We start from the raw sequence: 17,588 nt of genomic DNA, 5'->3' as shown, positions 1-17,588 counted from the left end.
CTCCCGGCCACCGTCGTGGCCCACGCCGCCATGTTTGTGCGGGGCACGGCCTCCTCTGCCCACACAGGACAGCGGAGCGGCCATATTTGTGCGGGGCGCCGTGGCGAGTGGGTGTGCGGGGAGGAGAGGGGAGAGGAGGCGCGCCTCGGCGAGCCAGGAGGACTCTTCTCACCAACTCCCGGAGGAGGCAGCTGACAGAGGAGCCGCATCCCTGCTCCGACACCGGCAGCGGCGCTCCCTCCCCTCCCAGCGGGACCCTGCCCTTCCCCAAGATGGCGGCGCGGCCTTCGCCCCGCTCCAAGATGGCGGCGGGACGGCCCCGCCCCCTGGCGGCCGAGCGGGGCGGCGGCGGCGGCGGCCGGTGTCGCCGGTGTCCTTGCGGCGGGCGGCGGCCGGGGCCGCGGGCGGGCGCGGAGCCATGCTGGCCTTCGTGACGAGGGCTGTGGTAAGTGCCAGCCGCGCTCCGAGGGGACACCGGGTGGTGGTGAGGGGGGCTCTAACCAGTCCGGGACGCGGCGGGGGGGGGGGGGAGGATGTCGGCCGGGCCGCGCCACCGGACCTGGAGGGAAGGGGCTGGCGGTGACCGGGTGGCCCCGGGGGCTTTCCCCGTGCCGGGCAGGCGGCACACGGCCCCCGGCCATCCCTGGGCCTCGATAAGGGGCAGGAATCGCCGGCGGTCAGCAGCGGCCGGGGCGGGGGCCTGCGCCACGGCCCCGCCGCAGGGGTGTCGCGGGCCGGTGCCGCCGGGGGAGGCCTCCGCCAGCCCCAGTCTGCCGGTTCGAGCTGCCGGGAGGAGTTTAGAAGGGGCAGGGGAGGAGATGAAGGGGTTAGGGGGGAGATGGCTCCGCAAAGCTCCAGCACGAAGGGCCACCCTGACCCGGTTCCGTGGCATTGCTGCTGTCGGGGTCCGGCACCGCTCCCTAAACCCGGAGGGGAAGCACGGCTGCCTTCGTTAGGGCCATAAGGACGGTGATTAAGGCGCGCTGCAGACATGTGTTTCTCTCGGACGAGGATCCCAGTTGGGAGGAGGGCTGGAAAGGTCTTCGCCACCGGTGGGGAGCCGTGAGAGCGCTGCTTATCCCGGGGTGACAGGGAGGGATGCTGCTGAAGTTCATCTTCCAAGCCGGTTTGGTTTCTTCACGTGCCTTGAGGGAGCACTGCGTGCTGGAACATTCACCAGAGCTGTCAGAGATGGAGGGCTTGGGGCTGGACGACAGCAGGGAAGGTGGATGCTGGCCATGGCTGGTCAGGAGCGAGGGAAGCCCAAGAAGCAGCTGTCTGTAGCTGCAGGCTTCGCCTTTAAAACGTGCCTTTCACTGCGAGCAGGGGGAAGGCTACATACGCAGCAGAGCTGTCAGCCCCACATCTGGTCTTAGGAACTGTTTATTGCAGACACTGACGGATCACAGAGAGGAGGAGGCAGGGCGGGATGACATGATGGATTCACTCCCGGAGACACTTTCTGAGTGGCCAGGCAGGGCTGGTGGTCTCTGAGCTTGAGGGGTTCTGCAGCTTCTAATTTAAAAATAAAAGAAAAAGACAAACCTCTGTCTTCTGACCCTAAATGTTGTGGCCATGCGGGGAATCAGACACCGCTCTGAAGTTCCTCCTGTGCCCCAGCCCCAGACTACAGGTGGATTTCCCACCAGCTTTGCAGGCTCTGGAAAAGGTCATCTGCTGTGTTGGAACGTGGCTCAGGAGCAATGCCAGCCCACAAGCTGGCCATGTCTGCATGCCCTGCTCTCCGTTGGTGTTCATTTTCCCTGTTGCTTGTGGGGAAAGGTGGATTGTTTGCTCTACTTGCTGCCAGCTGCCGCCTCTGTAATCGCTGTTCGTCCTCCCACCAAACACTTGAGTGACCTCAAACCAAACAAGCAGAGGACATAAAAGAGGAAAGATACAAATCTGCTCCACATTTTAACATGCAGTGTTTTCAATTAATTTGGTTTGGGATTTTCACTGTTACCCCAGGGAAAATCTGAAACCATTTGGAATCATCATACTTGATCTTAGCTATGTAGAAGACTATGCTTGTTTGCCCCTCAATCTATTAGACTGACATGAAGGAGGGGGTGATTTTCCTTGTGACTGCACAGTTCTGTTATTGCCCTGCTTTGGAGATAACTTTTTTTTTTTAAGGGTTGACAACCCAGAACTCCCCAAAGTCTCTGCTTGCAATAATGACCGCACACACATGGAGCGTGAGGGTAGTTCCAAACTGAATTTTCTCCCATCTCCAATTAATCCTGCCATCACCTACAGTAATGCTGGGTGACTGTCCAGCTCCTACTGGAGATCTGTCCTCATCTGACACCCTCTGGCCACCTTTGCCTGAGCAAAAGGACTAAATTCCCCATTACCCGCATAAGTCTTCCCTGCAGCTTGTCCCATCTGGTGACAGCCCACAGTGTCACCTGCTTCCAGGATGTAAATTGGAGTCTCCCCTGCCTGATGTTCAGGCTTCTCTCGCAATGGCTGCTGTACTGCAGGTCCAGGCAAAGGCTGAGGGAACGACGTCCCCAGCACCTTCACTTCTGCCATGGCTGGAGGCCCAGAGCTATTGATCGGAGGGAGACTCTGCCCACACAGTATTGATCAGCAAGCACCGACTGGGCAGTGCAGGGCTGACGGTCAGTGGCCACGGGGGGACTTCCCAGAAAGACACCTTCATGGCAGTTGACGCAACCTGTTGGTCTGATTACCCCATCCTCTCCCAAGCCTGTGTCTGGCCTTGAGCCCTCTGATCAGAGCAGTCATGTGGCAGTTCGCTAATGAGGTGACGCCCTGCACGGGCAGCACATTGTCAGGTGGAAGAGGAAACCGAGACAGGCCGAGGGAGAGGTTTACGATCTTTTCTGTCCTACCAGCCATGGATAGGAATCAGAAGCAAGCAGACAAGGTACAGTATGCCCACACTGCCATGATTAACACCCTTCATTTCTTCCCAGCCCCACTCTTCTTTCATGCTTCAGTAATTCCCCCTTCTCTTTTTTTTAACATTCCTTTTCCAAATCTCAATCTCATAGTTCTTGCCAGGTCCTACAAAGAGCATAGGGCATTTTCTCTGGGGGCTCAACACCATGCAGAGGCTTTGTCACCTTGCAGATTTACTCTTTCTTCTTCTCTGTGCTTAACTGCTGGGAGGAGGTGGCGGGACAGCTATTTTCTCATTGCCTTGGAAATCAAAGGGTACGTTCTCACTGGCTTTGCATCCTCAGTACGCTGATGATGCAAAGTCCGGACTCCTGTAGGAGTGTGTCTGATTCAGTAGATCCAATAAAGAGGGAGGAGCAGAGGGGACTGAAAACCTTTAGAATACAATTTAAACATCTTCAAGCTGAAGGATGTCCAACCCTGTTTACCCAAGAGGATGTTGTTATTCTTTTGGGAGAAAACTGGCAAGTTAATTTCCTGGTTATCAGTTGGGTTTGCTCTGTTTCATTTCTCTGCCCAGGGAAATGGTACAGTGCTTTCTAAGGCATTCATTCCCACATGACCCCATCAGATCCCAGGAGTCTGTTGGCATCACCCACAATTTCCTGAACAGTTCTCCCTGTTTCCTCTCCAAAGACTCCTGTAATTTGGCCAGTCCCATACTGGTACAACTGGATAGAGGTTCTCTTAATATAGCTGGGTCCTCCAGTAACTGGGAGGTTCACCGGCGTAAAGGAGCATTGCTCCAAGGCCTAGACATCACAGCCAGTCCTTCTCTGACCATCGCTGGTGACGTACGATCCCTGGCCAGTCAGAGAAGAGGCATTTTAATCCTGCCCCAAACTCACCTAAATTCTGCCTCATCAAAGCCAAAAGGGCAGTTTGATTTGGCATAAGGGTTCTGCTTAACTTCCGAGCCTTACGCTGTTGTAAGAAGTCATGAAACAGTTTCTGACAGTACATAAGATGAATATTTCTTTCACAACTTACTTTCTTCCCACTTACCATGGGATGGAAGGGTTTGACTTTGTTGAACGCATGGAGGTTCTTAGCTGGAAGGTGCCTAGAGAGTGAGATGTCATTATCCTGGCAGCATTTCCTCTGATGAGCTGAGAATCAGTATTTTGGGAGATCAAGTTTCTCAGCTTTTCTGGATATCCTACAACCATCTCTAGCATGCTATCATTAGACCTGCGCCTTGCGTTTGCGCTTTGGGTGCTCTGCTCCCATGCTGAGACATCTGTGTGCCCTCAGAGAGGTTGGGATGGAGACTCCCAGATCCAGGTTATTTGCTACTTTGTGCACATCAGGGGGGAAGTTTTGTCTCGACATTTGCTCTGTGCTTTGCAGGCCAGGCCCTACGGCCTGCTGAAGCCGACAGCTTTAAGCAAGATCCCAGGCAGATTCCAACTTCATCAGGAAGCATTGCCCCATCTGCCTGTGCCACCGCTCCAGCAAACACTGGACCGCTACCTGCTGGCTCTGCAGCCCATCATCAGCGAGGAGGAGCTGAACCACACGCAGGAGCTGGTGGCTGAGTTCCGCAAGCCAGGAGGTGTTGGGGAGAGGCTGCAGAAAGGCCTGGAGAGAAGAGCCAAGAAAACAGAGAACTGGGTAGGTTGGGACTCTGGCCCCAGGCTCTGGTTAGGGAGGGTGGAGGTCTGACGCACACCTCTCCAATGTCCTGGTTGCATCCACTGACACCTGTGTTTTTATGGCATCACCTTCATGACCAGTCTGCTGCTGACCTCCCTGAGCTGTGCAAGCTCCTCACCAGGACTTGGGTGAGCAGATTTATGGCAGAACAGGGAGTCGCTGACCCTGTCTGTGGCCGCTGAAGCCTCTAACCTGTTAACATCACACAGCTGCCCCAAGAAGTTGAAGGAAACCCTCTGCTCAAGCCCTGCACCAAGAGCCCCCACTGCCTTGCTCAATTCCCCATCTACCATTCCATGTGCAAAGCATAAAACCCGAACAGTTTGTTTGCAAAGTGTGGGACAGAACTGGGGGCAGGATGCTGAGACCGTTCAGCCGGGCTTGGGTCAAACAGCAGCAGATGCCATGCCTGTTGCCTTTCTCCGTCCCAGCTCTCAGACTGGTGGCTGAAGACAGCTTACCTGGAGTATCGCCTGCCAGTTGTGGTCCACTCCAGCCCAGGTGTGGTTTTACCTAAGCAGGATTTTCTGGATCGACAAGGTCAGCTCAGGTAAAGTCCTCTTCTACCTTCCCCTAGGTTTCAGATGGGATGAGCTATCTATGCTGTACAGGGAGGAGGGTGTGTAGGCCGATTGGGAGAGCAATTACCATGTGGTCCCCAAGTTTGATAGCTGTTTGTGCTGTGCAGATAAAGAAAGGCTGCCAGGCTGTTAGGATACTCCTGGTTGCACCAGACTAAATATTTCATCAAGGGGGAAAAACAAGGAGTCCAGTGGTTCAGGTACTAAACAGGGACTAAAAGCCTACGTTTCAGTCTTTGCTCTAGCACAAATCTTCATTGCAAGATGGCGAAATCACTGGCTGGAGGCACTGTGAGGATATATCTGACACCCTAAAGACTAAGAAGCACTAAGATTGTGTGTGCAGTTGAAGGAGGCATAAAAAGTAGCCCAGGCATGTAAGGGAGACCAACCAGAAATGCCTCTGGAGTTTGCTAGTTTATAGGGATGAGGGAGCCTGCTGTAGGGACTGTCATTCAGTCTGTTCCTGCAGGGGACTGGCCCCTTCTGTATCATTTCACTTGTGATTTATGGTTTGGGAAACTTAACAGTGACCAGCCTCTGCACTCTGAGCTTTTCCTTGCAATCAAACCCTGCCATGTCCTCTCTTCCTTGTGGTCTCCTTTTAATTTTTAACCACCACTACCAGTGTGTTAAATCCACCTGCAAAGCTTTAGCATTGACCTTTATACAGAGTTACTAGTCATCACTGCTCTGGCAGATCAAAAGTACCACCAGGGGAGCAGTGAGGCTGAGAACAAATCCTCCCTTCCACTCCCTTGGGTACACCTAAGCTGAGGTGCAGAGGGTGAGCCTTATGGGGACAGTGCAAGACTAGACAAACATCTTTGAAACCTCTCATATTATTCACTCTTAAGTAATCCAAATAGAAGATAAGATCTGGAGCACTACCAGTGCCCCAACCAGTGGAATTGAGCAGCTGCATAAGAATCTGGGCTCCCATGTAAAATAGAATCTAAATGCGTGTTTGTACAGTTTGTGGCTGCAGAAGGAAGTTTGACAGCATGGCTTGACACTAAAGCTTCAGGAGCCAAGAGGCAAGTTTAGAAGGTGGAGTTCTCCATTCCTTAATCTGGCAACACTGCTGGCTGAAAACAAGTTGACTAACCCCTCCCCCTCAAGCCCTAACTCTGCTCCCAGGCTGTTTGCTCTCTGAAAAGGAACATAGGCTCTTTCACTGTTGTTTCCCAGCTGTTTTACTTCCTCACATTTTGCAATAAGGCTGGGAAATTTTCATTGAAAACTACTTTGCAGGATGTCTTATTTGTTTAACAGCCTTTAGGTTCTTGGAGTTATGTCCTTAGATTTTTACTAGGGATGGGTAGGCTGAGCAAATCTAGATGACACTGCCTGCAAATGCCAAATGCTTGCACCACTTTAAAGCCTTTGAAGCTCAGCTGACTGCAACCTCTTGTCACAGTGACCTCCTGCCCCCTTCCTCCCATGCATGGGTGGGAGCTCCCAGCTCAGAGCAGGCCAACCTGTCACTCTCAGCTAAGCAGTTTGATGTGGCTTGTCACAGCCTCCCTCCCTGCTGGGAGTTGGCAGTGGCAGTGCTTATGTTGATCCTGGTAAACACACCACCTCAGTGTCAGCACGCAGCATGTCTGCATTTGTTTCAGATCCCTCAATGTCAGAGAAATGCTCTTAAGAGTTGCATTAGCAGCAGAACATTCACTGGGTAGGAACTAAGTCGGCAGTGGTGAGTCTTGGATGCAGGGAGATACAGCTGCGTCTTGGCTTGAAACTCAGAGGTGGCCCCTGGCCAGAGAAGGACAGAAATCCCCTTTTCTTGGTGCTGTTTTAATGCTAAGACAGAACTAGGATGTGATAAAATCTCAACATGTCAGTAACAAATGCTGCTGTTAGAGGGTCATTTATATATACATCTGGACTGAACCCTGCTTTCTTGAAAGTTGTCCAGAGTTCCTTGGTTATACAGTAAGATACATAAAAAAGCGCTACATGGTAGAACTATCCAGCAATCTGAAATCACAACCCCAGAGTGGCTGTATCAACTAACCAGAGATGGGCACAATAGGGACTTGGCAGAAAGGCTTCACTTTCTAAGGAGCAGAGAGAAGCTCTGCTAGCCCTCCTTAGCTAGCTCCTGAGCCCCAGATGTTCTGTGTTTGAATCTCAACTTGTTACATTTGATATTTTTCCAGGTTTGCTGCCAAGCTGATCGAGGGCATCCTGGATTTCAAGACCATGATTGACAAGTGAGTGAGTGACCCTCCTGACTTCTCATGTGTCCTTTACTGTCATAGCAAGGCTGAGCCTAGTCAGTAAATCTCCCTTCCAAATAGAAAGGCAAGAGAAGACAGCAAATATCTGAAAAGAGATATTGTAATCAACATCACTGCTCACTGCCAAGGTCACCACCACTGGGAAAAAGCAAATTTACTTTTCTTTCTTCATGTTGTTTAACTTAATACTTTCATTGGCATGTGTATGTGCTTAGAGGGAGTGAGCCTGACTGACAGTCCTGTGGAGCTACATACTTTTGTTTGCGCATAGAACAAGTTACAGCTCAGGCAGCAGGAATTTGTTTCTCTCGTTTTGGGTTTCTGGTGTTTATCATCTCCCAGCTAGACAGGATGAACTCTGGAGAAATTTGCTCCTCCTTACTCTTTTTCTTCTGATCACCAACAAACCTCTGCTGACCATGCCTTATTTATATTCCAAAAATATGTTTACCAACACATTACCAACATCACACCTTTACATCCAAATTCAGACAAGGCTCAGGGCCAGCTGTGAGAAGGGTAGTTGGAATATGACTGCTCAAGTGATTGGTTGAGTCCCAGTCTATCTAGTTCGTGAGTCATAGATAGCACATCAGACAGTCACCACTCAAAATTATAGCTGAAAACCTCTTTCTGCCATTTCACAGGAAACAATACATCTCCCAGTATATTGTGCCCTGGATTCTTCTCTGCAGACAGCATGGTGTATGCTAAGCTATGTAGTAGGTCCAGAGATTTATTTTTCTGGTGTTACAGAGGATAATGGTTTTCCCCTTCCCAAATGAAAGGCCAGCAAACAGACTTTTTTTTGTACCCCCTACTAAGAAAGCCAGTAGCAGTAGGTAAGGACAGCCCCTTTTTTTATACCATCAGCACCAACATGTTTAGGTATTGCTGGAGTGAGTGACAGCAGCTGCATGGCTGAGCCTATGCCTGTCTTGTGTGGGGAGTGCAGGCCTTCTCACTGATCTGGTTTTTCTCCCCCTTCCTCCTTACCTTGCTGTGTCTCCAGTGAGACCCTTCCAGTGGAGTACCTGGGTGGGAAGCCCCTCTGCATGAACCAGTACTACCAGATCCTCTCATCCTGCCGCATTCCTGGGCCCAAGCGGGACTCCATTGTCAACTATGCCAAAGGCAAAAAGCAGTCCAGACACATCACAGTGGTTCACAACTTCCAGGTATGGCAGCTGATGAGCTTTCAAGGTTTGTTTAGATGCAGGTGTCCCTTTCAGCTAGCTGTAGTCCAGAGGAAAGGGAACAACAGAAAGTCTCTGCCTGCAAGGTTTGCCTCACCAGGGATTCATTCCTGCTCCCCTTATCTCCTTTGGCTTTAGCTGGCCAATAGCTGGGATTGCTGTGTGCAAGCAACAGACTATGAGGCAGAAAAATGCTCTTGTCCTGTTTCTTGTCCCTGCAGTTCCTCTCAAAGCCCAGAGATCATGTCTGGAATTGGAAATTGCAAGTGGAAATTGCATAACAAACCCTACCATCACAGCTGAGTCTCAGAAATAGGAATTCCTCATGTGTTTTGGCCCTTATTACCGTGGCTTCTGAGCTTCTTAAAACCTGGACTGTATTTATGCCCAGCAAGGGAAGTTGGACTTGGGTCTCTCAATTCTGAGCATCCTTTGAAGGTCTGCTTACAGGCTGAGTTCTTAAGTCAGGTCTTACCTTCTCAAAGTGGCTGTTCCCTGTTTCTGAGGCTGGACAATAAATATCTCTCATGTTCTGTCTCTGTCCTTGTCCACTCTTCTCACCTTCAGTTCTTTGAGCTGGATGTTTACAACAGTGATGGAAGTCCCCTTACCACTGATCAGCTCTTCATTCAGCTGGAGAAGATATGGAACACCTCCCTCCAAACAAACAAAGAACCCATTGGGATCCTCACCACCAACCACCGAAACAGCTGGGCAAAAGCCTACAATAACCTTCTGAAAGGTCTGTAGAGCCCCTAACATGCAAGTGCTAACAACCACGAATGCTTGAACTACCAACCTCACTGCTGTGCTCTGCTCAGTTCTTTCCTTTGGAAGGTTGTTCTGGACAGAGAACATGAGCTTTTCACCTCAAAGAAGCAACCTGATTTCATTGCAAAGTGTTGTTATTTTTTGTTTGGAAGGTACACAGGTGAAGTCCAAAGCTTGGTTTGTTAGACCTGAAATCCTAGAGTTTGTTGCCTTGCAAATGGGTGGGACGTAAGAAACATGAAAAAAGGAGGGTGAATGCAGCATGCTCACACCTGTAACAAACCAGCTGACTACAATTTTAATAACTGCATACACCTCTAAATGACCAGTACTGCATTGAGGTATAGTGGTAATCCAACACCGGGTCCTTCAAACCTGCTCTTTCAAATTTCAGTCTCCCTCCAATTAAAATGCAAGTTTTTCAACTCCCCTTCCTTATTTGCTGTTCATTTCTCTCCCAGATAAGACCAATAAGGAATCTGTGCGTACAATTGAGAAGAGCATTTGCACTGTCTGCCTTGATGCACCTATGCCACGGGTGTCTGAGGACATCTACAAGAGCCGTGTGGCTGCTCAGATGCTGCATGGTGGAGGCAGTCGCTGGAACAGTGGGAACCGATGGTTCGACAAAACCCTTCAAGTAAGTGCTGATGTTCTAAAGATCCTGAAGACATGGCTCTGGAGGAGATGCTTTCTCCTGAGACTACGAAGGTCCAAGAAATCCCAGAAACCTGTTGCAGGAAAGTTTTCCTCGTATTAAGAGAGTGGAGAAATAGGGGAGACAAGGTGTGGTGGCTGACAGTATGAGATCCTATGGTTTCCCTTGCAGTCACCACAAGCATTCATTCCTGCCTCAGGGACTTTTGTTTCTTTTACTGCATCTGCCCACGCTTATTCAGTGTAGTGGTTCTTTGTGTTCCTTGTGAATCAATTTTCTGCCTGCAGTGAACAATGCCGCCTCTGCTTGGAGGCAGCCCAAACGTAGGGAGGTCTGTTCCTTGTATCTCCTCTAGGCTTGTCACTTTTCCTGTTTCTGCCAGAAGCTGCCCAATGGCTTTTTGTTTTGTTTTGTCTTTTCAAACATAAGCTGCCATCCCATGGCATCCGTCTGATCTCTTCTCCATTCAGTCTTGTCAAGACCCTTCAACAGCAGCTGCTATTCAAGCTTCTCCTTCATTAGTTGGTATATCCTGGCTTGTGGATAGTAGCAGTAGTGCTTTAAAAGATTCTTCTCATATCTGCTGAACTCTTCATAATGTTTTCAGCTATTTTGTTCCTATTTGGAACTCTTCATTGATCGGATAATGCTTAGATGTTCCAGCTAACTGAAAAGTAAGAGTAAGCCAGCACATGATATTATTCCTGTGTTATGTGTGCATCAAAGTAAATTAAAACCATTGAACCACTCTGTATTGCCCGGACACTGATCATACCAATATGTCTATCAGGCACAGCACACTCTTAATCCAGTTAATTTTGCAAAACTGTAACAGTGCTATCAGATCTTCTAAGCCTGCTGAAAGGCTTCCAGTGTTGTTCTGCTAAATGAGACCTTTGTGGTACCTTTCCAGTGTGCAAGGATAGGATCACTGTCCATTCTGATACAGAGCAGTGAGATACTAACATCTCTCTGGATAGCTCCTGCTTCACACACTGGATGTCTGTCTTCAACACTGTCCTCTCATGCTTCTCTCATAGTTCATCATTGCTGAAGATGGCTCCTGTGGTCTTGTATATGAGCATGCTCCCTCAGAAGGCCCACCCATTGTCGCTCTTCTGGATCACATCGTGGAGTACACGTGAGTCCTGCCTCCTCTAATTTTTCTCAGCATTTGAGATAGATAGGTTTTAAACCACCTGCTCCCCAAAAACATGCCTCTTCACTGCTCACCCCCTAGGAACTTGTTCTGGAGGAAGGGTAGTGGTATGCTAATTAGGTATTGCAGTTCTTGTATTTGTGATGAGAATTAAGTGGTTGAGCTACTCTGCTAAGTTTTGCTGCTGCTTCCATTCTTAGGGAATTGCACTGTTCAAACAGGCCTTTTGCCTGGGAGAGGTGTTTCTTTTGGGCAGAAGGCACAGAAGACATTTCATTCATACCCTTCAAAAAACGCTGTAATGGCACTGTGAAGAATTTTTCAGCCTTTGACTAGTGTCACAAGGTGTTAGGGAAGATCTCCTGTGCATTTCTACTCAGGTTCTGATGTGCTTAGCTGTTCAAGGTCGGGTTAAACATAATCATTTCTCTATGCAGGAAGAAACCTGAGCTGGTAAGATCGCCCATGATTCCTTTGCCAATGCCCAAAAAGCTGCGGTTTAACATCACCCCAGAAATCAAGAATGACATAGAGAAGGCAAAGCAGAACCTCAACATGTAAGTACAAAGCTGTGGAGAGGTCTGGGGAGTGACTGAGGGAGTAATTCATGTCCCCTTTTGGAACATGACAGTGGTTTAAGTGAGGCTTCCCCCACTGCAGCCAGGGAGTCTTCCCAGTGACTTCTTGGGTCAACAGCATTGAACCTAGCTGAAAAGCATACTAAAGCCACCTGCCAGGAATAAAGTCAAAGGTGCTGGAAAGGGGTAATTACTGATTCATCCCATTTACTGAGAAAGAGCAAGGCTTTAGTGGATCTAACTAGGGATACTGGAGCATAAACACATATACACACACAAGCCCATCTAACCTGAAGATTTTCAGCAGTGGCCAGAAAAAGCTCATCTCTGTGGTGCTGCCCAAACAAATCTGTGTGTGATGGAGCGCTCTGTCCCTGCGTAGGTCAGATCCAGATAGCCTGTTCTCTCTGAGCCTTGTGAAAGCAAATCCATACCTTTATGTTACAAGTACAAGCAACAGACAAAGGAACACTTCCTTTTTCTTTCTTTGCAGAATGGTCGAAGACCTGGATGTCAAAGTCATGGTCTTTCATCAATTTGGGAAAACTTTCCCCAAGTCAGAGAAGATAAGTCCCGATGCCTTTATCCAGCTAGCCTTGCAGCTAGCATATTACAGGTAAGACCACCAATAGGTAGCTTCTCAACCTGTTCACCATCAGACTCAAATATGTAAGCTTGATAAAGGTGGCAAAGACAAGTCTCTCGCAGGCTGCTATGGCCTGCTTTCTAAGTCAGTCCCACGTTTTCCCCATGCACTGGGACTGAACAGCAGACTTTACTTGTGGCAACTGCCAAGCAACAGGTGAGATTTACCCTTCTGTACGTGTACAGTCCTAGTAAGGAAGCATCAGAGGTCAGCTGTCAGTGGGACTCACTCCTGTGAAGTCTTCCCCTTCCCTGCAGTTCTGCTTCACAAGAGGCCATTTCTCCCAGGGCAAACTCACTTTTGTGGCTTTCTTCTCCACCTTCCAGGATGTATGGCCACGTTTGTGCCACATACGAGAGTGCATCGCTAAGGATGTTCCGCCTGGGCCGCACAGACACCATCCGCTCCACTTCTGTAGAATCTCTTAAGTTTGTGCAATCAATGGACAGCCCTGACAAATCGGTGAGGATCCTAAAGAAGTGGAGTAAAAGGACTCCACTCCAGAAAAAGAGGAAAGCTGCTTATTTGGCTAACCCTGTGTCAGCTGCTTTCAGCTAAGCAGAACTGCACCTGATATGAAGTTGAGCTAAAACATTGCTTGGAGTGTATAGTCACGCACCTTGGGTTTAATTTGGCTTTATTTTCACGTGTATTGAAAGCCTGGGAAACAACACATGGACATTTCTAATCCCACCAAAAAGAAGTATGTTCCTTCTAGAAGTCTGTTTAGCTACTCAAACTAAGTTTTGCTACTGATGGATGGAGAACTCCATTCAGAATGAAGTAACGCAGCCAACAAAATGATTTAAAAATTAAATCTAGTAAATCTAAAAATTAGTCTAGGATAGACACACAAGGCAGAAATGCCCTCCATCCTAGAAGAACAGCCAAAATGAGGTTTTCCATTCTGCAGAAAAACTTACAGACAGATCTGTGTGTTCTCAGGACCAGGAGAAAGCAGACTTGCTGAGGAGAGCCACCCAGGCCCACAGGCAATACACTGATATGGTGAGTGCCCTCTATGCAGCCAGACTTGGGGTTTTACCTAGCAAATAAGGGTTCTGGTGAAAGTCAAGACTTGAAGAGTTTTCTCTGCTGACATAGCAATGTGGCTGTTAGTGCTGTTGCATATGTCTAACTGATTTGACAGTGTTCTAGGCCACAGACTGAATCCTTTCTCCCTAGCTAGTGGTTTAAGTGTCCCTTGTGACTGACCGAAAGGAGGGAATCAAATATGAAAATAGCTTCAGTTCTCACCGTCATTGTTGCTGATAAATGCTAAAGTTGCATGAGGACCCCTTAAACCACAGGGAGCCCGTAGGCAGGAACTGGTAAGGTTGGTTCCACTGGTATGTTTAATTTCACAGTCCTTACAAGCAAGACTGACTCTTGGTTCTAAAGGCAAAATCTAGTTTCCTTCTAACTTTAAACATTTAAAGATTTTTAGAAGTGTTCTTTTCTTTAACCCAAAGAAATTGATAGTTTTGCTCGCTTGCCTGCTAGACAGGCTTTCATCTAGTCTTCCTTCCTTACAGGCAATAAGGGGCAATGCAATAGACCGCCACCTCTTAGGCTTGAAGCTTCAAGCTATTGAGGACCTAGTGAGCATGCCTGAACTGTTCATGGACACAGCATACGCTGTTGCAATGCACTTCAATCTCTCAACCAGCCAGGTAGGACTCATCCAAGCAAAGACAGAAGTGCTTTCTTGGTTTCTTTTCATTGCCCTTCTTCTCCACATTTCTCCTTCGTTCCCTTATGTTAGAAACTAATCTTCATTTGGGGACAGAAATTTTTAAGGCTTCTACTAATTCCATAAAGCTGCAGATACGATCTTACAGCTGCTACAGTCCCTCTCAACCCTGTAAAAAAAAAAAAAAAAAAACAAAAAAAACACCACCCTAGCATAACCAAAGCCAAGATCACCAAAAGTGTTTGGTGTCTAAATGCAAGTGAGATCAATTGAAGTTAACTGCCAGAATAGCTTTATGTCCATCTGCTGTGCTGTGATTTTTACCAATAGAGTTCTGTTAGTAACCTATTACAAGCTTATCTTGGGGACAAGTACTCCGTTGCAAATGAATAGGAAAACACTTCGCTACTAAATGGTAGAATCCAGCATGCATGTGGTGGTAGGTGAGTGACCAAAAAGGCCCTCTTCTAGAGCATTTTAATGAGATGGCAGTTTCTTCTACTGTTGACAGAGCTGTTAGCATTTGATGGCTACATTTCTCTCTGGTTAGAAATTTTTAATCGCATTGTCTCCACAGGTCCCAGCAAAGACAGACTGTGTGATGTGTTTTGGTCCCGTGGTTCCAGATGGCTATGGAATCTGTTACAACCCTATGGATGAACACATCAACTTTGCAATTTCAGCATTCAACAGCTGTGCTGACACAAATGCAGCCCGCATGGCACATTATCTTGAGAAAGCACTGCTAGACATGAGGATCTTGCTCCAGTCCACTCCCAAATCCAAACTGTAAGAGGCAAACATGATGCAAAACCCCCAACTAAAGGGGCTATCCCTCATGCACTGAAGTTCCCAGTTCCTCAGAAAATGCTTGAGGGAACAGCTTGCCCTGGAACCTAGGAGGGCATCTACCATTTGTTTTCAGCAAGAGGTTACAGAATAGTCATCTGCAGATATTGGACTCTGTGGTGAGAGGAAACACTGTCTTAAGCTGAAGTAGAACTGACTGGTCCTCTTCCATCAATGCAAAGTACACCTTCCTGTTCTCAAAGAGGACTGAAATATGATTTTTATGGAACTTACTGTAAAGGAATACAGAAAGCACTCCCCTTATCAGTATCTAAATCCATTTGGTGAGGAAGGTAGCTCTCCTCCAGGAAAAGCAGGGAATGTTTATTATAATGATGGAACTACTATAAGACCAAGTCTTTTTGCTGGTTTCATCTTCTGAAGAGCACAGCATCTTTCAGAATTGACAGAAGATTTTTCTGCTGCTCCAGCAAAACTTCACCATTGAAATTTGGCAAGGGGAGAAAGAAGTTCTTAAGTCAGAGCAGATCCAGTTGTGTTCGAGTGCACTGCACTACTTATCCCAGGCACTCCAACCACTACCTGCTTTACAGGCCTAGGAATGTTCCCCTCATTTTAGGATGCTGGGTTCTCCTTTCTGTTGCACTGACCCTATTAACAACAGAATATCATTTGCTACAAAGTAAGGTGGTTTTTTTGTTGTTGTTGTTTTGGGCTTTGTTAAGCTTGCTGTTGTGGTCCTAGCCATTGATCTTCAGGCTCAGTATAAAGCTTTTTTCCCCACAAAGTTTCTACAAAACTTCTCTCACACAGGTTTTGCTAGCTTTGGCTTTATGTATGTTAACATTTGTGGAGATGAGAAGGGCTCGCCTATGCATTTAGCAGAACACTTGCTTCATTGTACCTTTCTTTGGAATTGAGGAAAAGAAAAAGATGCTGACGTCCTGTTTACTAGCCAGAAGGCCACATGCCTAGCCTCCTGCAGGGCATGCATGTGAACCTAATGTGATTTTATACCTTACCTTCAGAAACAACATATTTGTGCATAATGTGTTATGCCTAATTTGTGGACAAATAAGAATGTTTCTGATCAGGAACTCCAGAACATACTTCCATTTCTAGCCCACAGAGTTAAAATCTGTTAGAGTCAAAGGAAAAGCAGCTGCAGAATCACCCTTCTTTCACAGCACTCTGCTTTAACAAGGCAGAAAATCTTGAAAAGCAGGAAGAAAGCTGAGAACATGTGGGCAGTGTATATGTTTGTGCACTGTGGCAGCCATTGTTCCTGCAGTTAGCAGTACAGCACCTTTTCTGCCACTCTTCGGAGTTTTTTCTTCCTGCGGTGTTACTTAGATTTGTGCCAGCTCTATTCTGTGAGAGAATGATCTCATGATAGTGTTTTCATGTTCAGTTGACAAACTTGAGACAGTAAAAGATTATATATAAACATTAACATACAAGTGCAGCACAGGAATTTTTGTAAGCACTACTTCCAATGAATCTGCCAGAATCCAAGCTCCTGACTCTACTTTTATTTAGTAAAACTGTATGGTAATGAAGAACTCTAGTGCTATTTCTGCAACAGGAATTTAATATTTGAATTATACACCATTCAAGATGTGGCTGCTGGGACATCACCATAAACAAGAAGCATTAGGAGTCTGATGGCCTGTTTTGTTACCAGGGAAATACTTGATCGTAATTGCTACTTTTTTGATCATAGAACAGCAAGGGACATGATCAAAGTGCCTTGGTGAACATATATGAAGAAGTTTGCACTAAACCTGTTTAAAGAAAAAAAAAATCATTCTAATTTGCTTCTTGAAAGACACAAGCCAACACTACTGCATTTTTTTCCTAAAAGGATGTTATTTCAAAGCTTCTTATACCTAAATAAACCTTAAAGGAAAATTTAACTGAAACTCACCTGCACAGCCAGTGATTGTATGAACTGCCACTTTCGCATCATCTACATGGATTTAGTTGATCTTTTAGAAGAATCCTGAATGGAGTGAGATAATCTAAAAAAAAACCAATAGGAGCACTACAAACCTGCAAGCACACATCCCTGCTCTGTTGACTCCTCTGTATGAATTGGACTGAAAACTGCAAGAGGATACTCAGTATTATCAAAGTGTAAGTGATTGTGTAAATACTACATAAAAGACCAAACCTTGCTGGAATAACATCTGGGTTCATGGAGCCTTTTACATTGAAAAAATATTCCTTTTGCCAAAGTAACCCTCCCCCCATACTGAATCAACCTCTGTTGCTAGGGGATGAGTTATTTCTCCCTGTCTGCAATGCCTTCAACCACTGATGCTACAGTATTGCCACTTAAGTATTTGAGACTGGCCCTTTTCTACTGCTGTCTCAAAGGGGAAGGCTCTCAAAGGAAAGTGCCTATTAAAGATTAAGCAGAAGTATGCACTGCTGTGACTGTATCTCAGAAGATGGGATTGATCTATTCTGGATATCCCACTAGCTTCAGCAGAATACAGCTGCAAGAAGCAGACTATCACACTGAAAGAGATACAAGATTCATAAACCACTTAATGCATCCTTAATGATACACGGAACTGAAATTCAGATGAATGAAGCTGATTTGAAGTGCTTGAAAGGACACTAAAATCATTACAAGGTTTCTCCTTTAAAAA

General features: G+C 47.2%; 1 protein-coding gene across 3 annotated transcripts; it reads left to right on the top strand.

Moving 5' to 3' along the window:
• The first annotated feature begins 294 nt into the window (after window positions 1-294).
• On the top strand, window positions 295-17,469 carry CRAT (carnitine O-acetyltransferase). 3 transcript variants are annotated; one of them, XM_075055602.1, is made up of 15 exons: window positions 360-445; window positions 2,797-2,899; window positions 4,285-4,548; window positions 5,022-5,140; window positions 7,340-7,393; window positions 8,433-8,598; window positions 9,184-9,358; window positions 9,849-10,027; window positions 11,086-11,186; window positions 11,642-11,761; window positions 12,276-12,398; window positions 12,755-12,890; window positions 13,374-13,436; window positions 13,964-14,101; window positions 14,699-17,469. In XM_075055602.1, the coding sequence occupies exons 2-15, from the start codon at window positions 2,870-2,872 to the stop codon at window positions 14,912-14,914; spliced, it is 1,884 nt and encodes a 627-aa protein (XP_074911703.1). In that variant the 5' UTR covers window positions 360-445; window positions 2,797-2,869; the 3' UTR covers window positions 14,915-17,469. The 3 variants fall into 3 exon arrangements, with proteins under 3 accessions (XP_074911704.1, XP_074911703.1, XP_074911702.1); XM_075055603.1 differs by lacking the exon at window positions 2,797-2,899 and having other exon boundaries at window positions 295-445; XM_075055601.1 differs by lacking the exon at window positions 360-445 and having other exon boundaries at window positions 577-2,899.
• Window positions 17,470-17,588: the final 119 nt, after the last annotated feature.

This window comes from Buteo buteo, chromosome 23 (assembly GCF_964188355.1).
Source record: "Buteo buteo chromosome 23, bButBut1.hap1.1, whole genome shotgun sequence".
Classification (NCBI taxonomy): domain Eukaryota; kingdom Metazoa; phylum Chordata; class Aves; order Accipitriformes; family Accipitridae; genus Buteo; species Buteo buteo.
The sequence above is the reverse complement of the archived record's forward strand: the minus strand, read 5'-3'. Positions and strand labels throughout refer to the sequence as shown.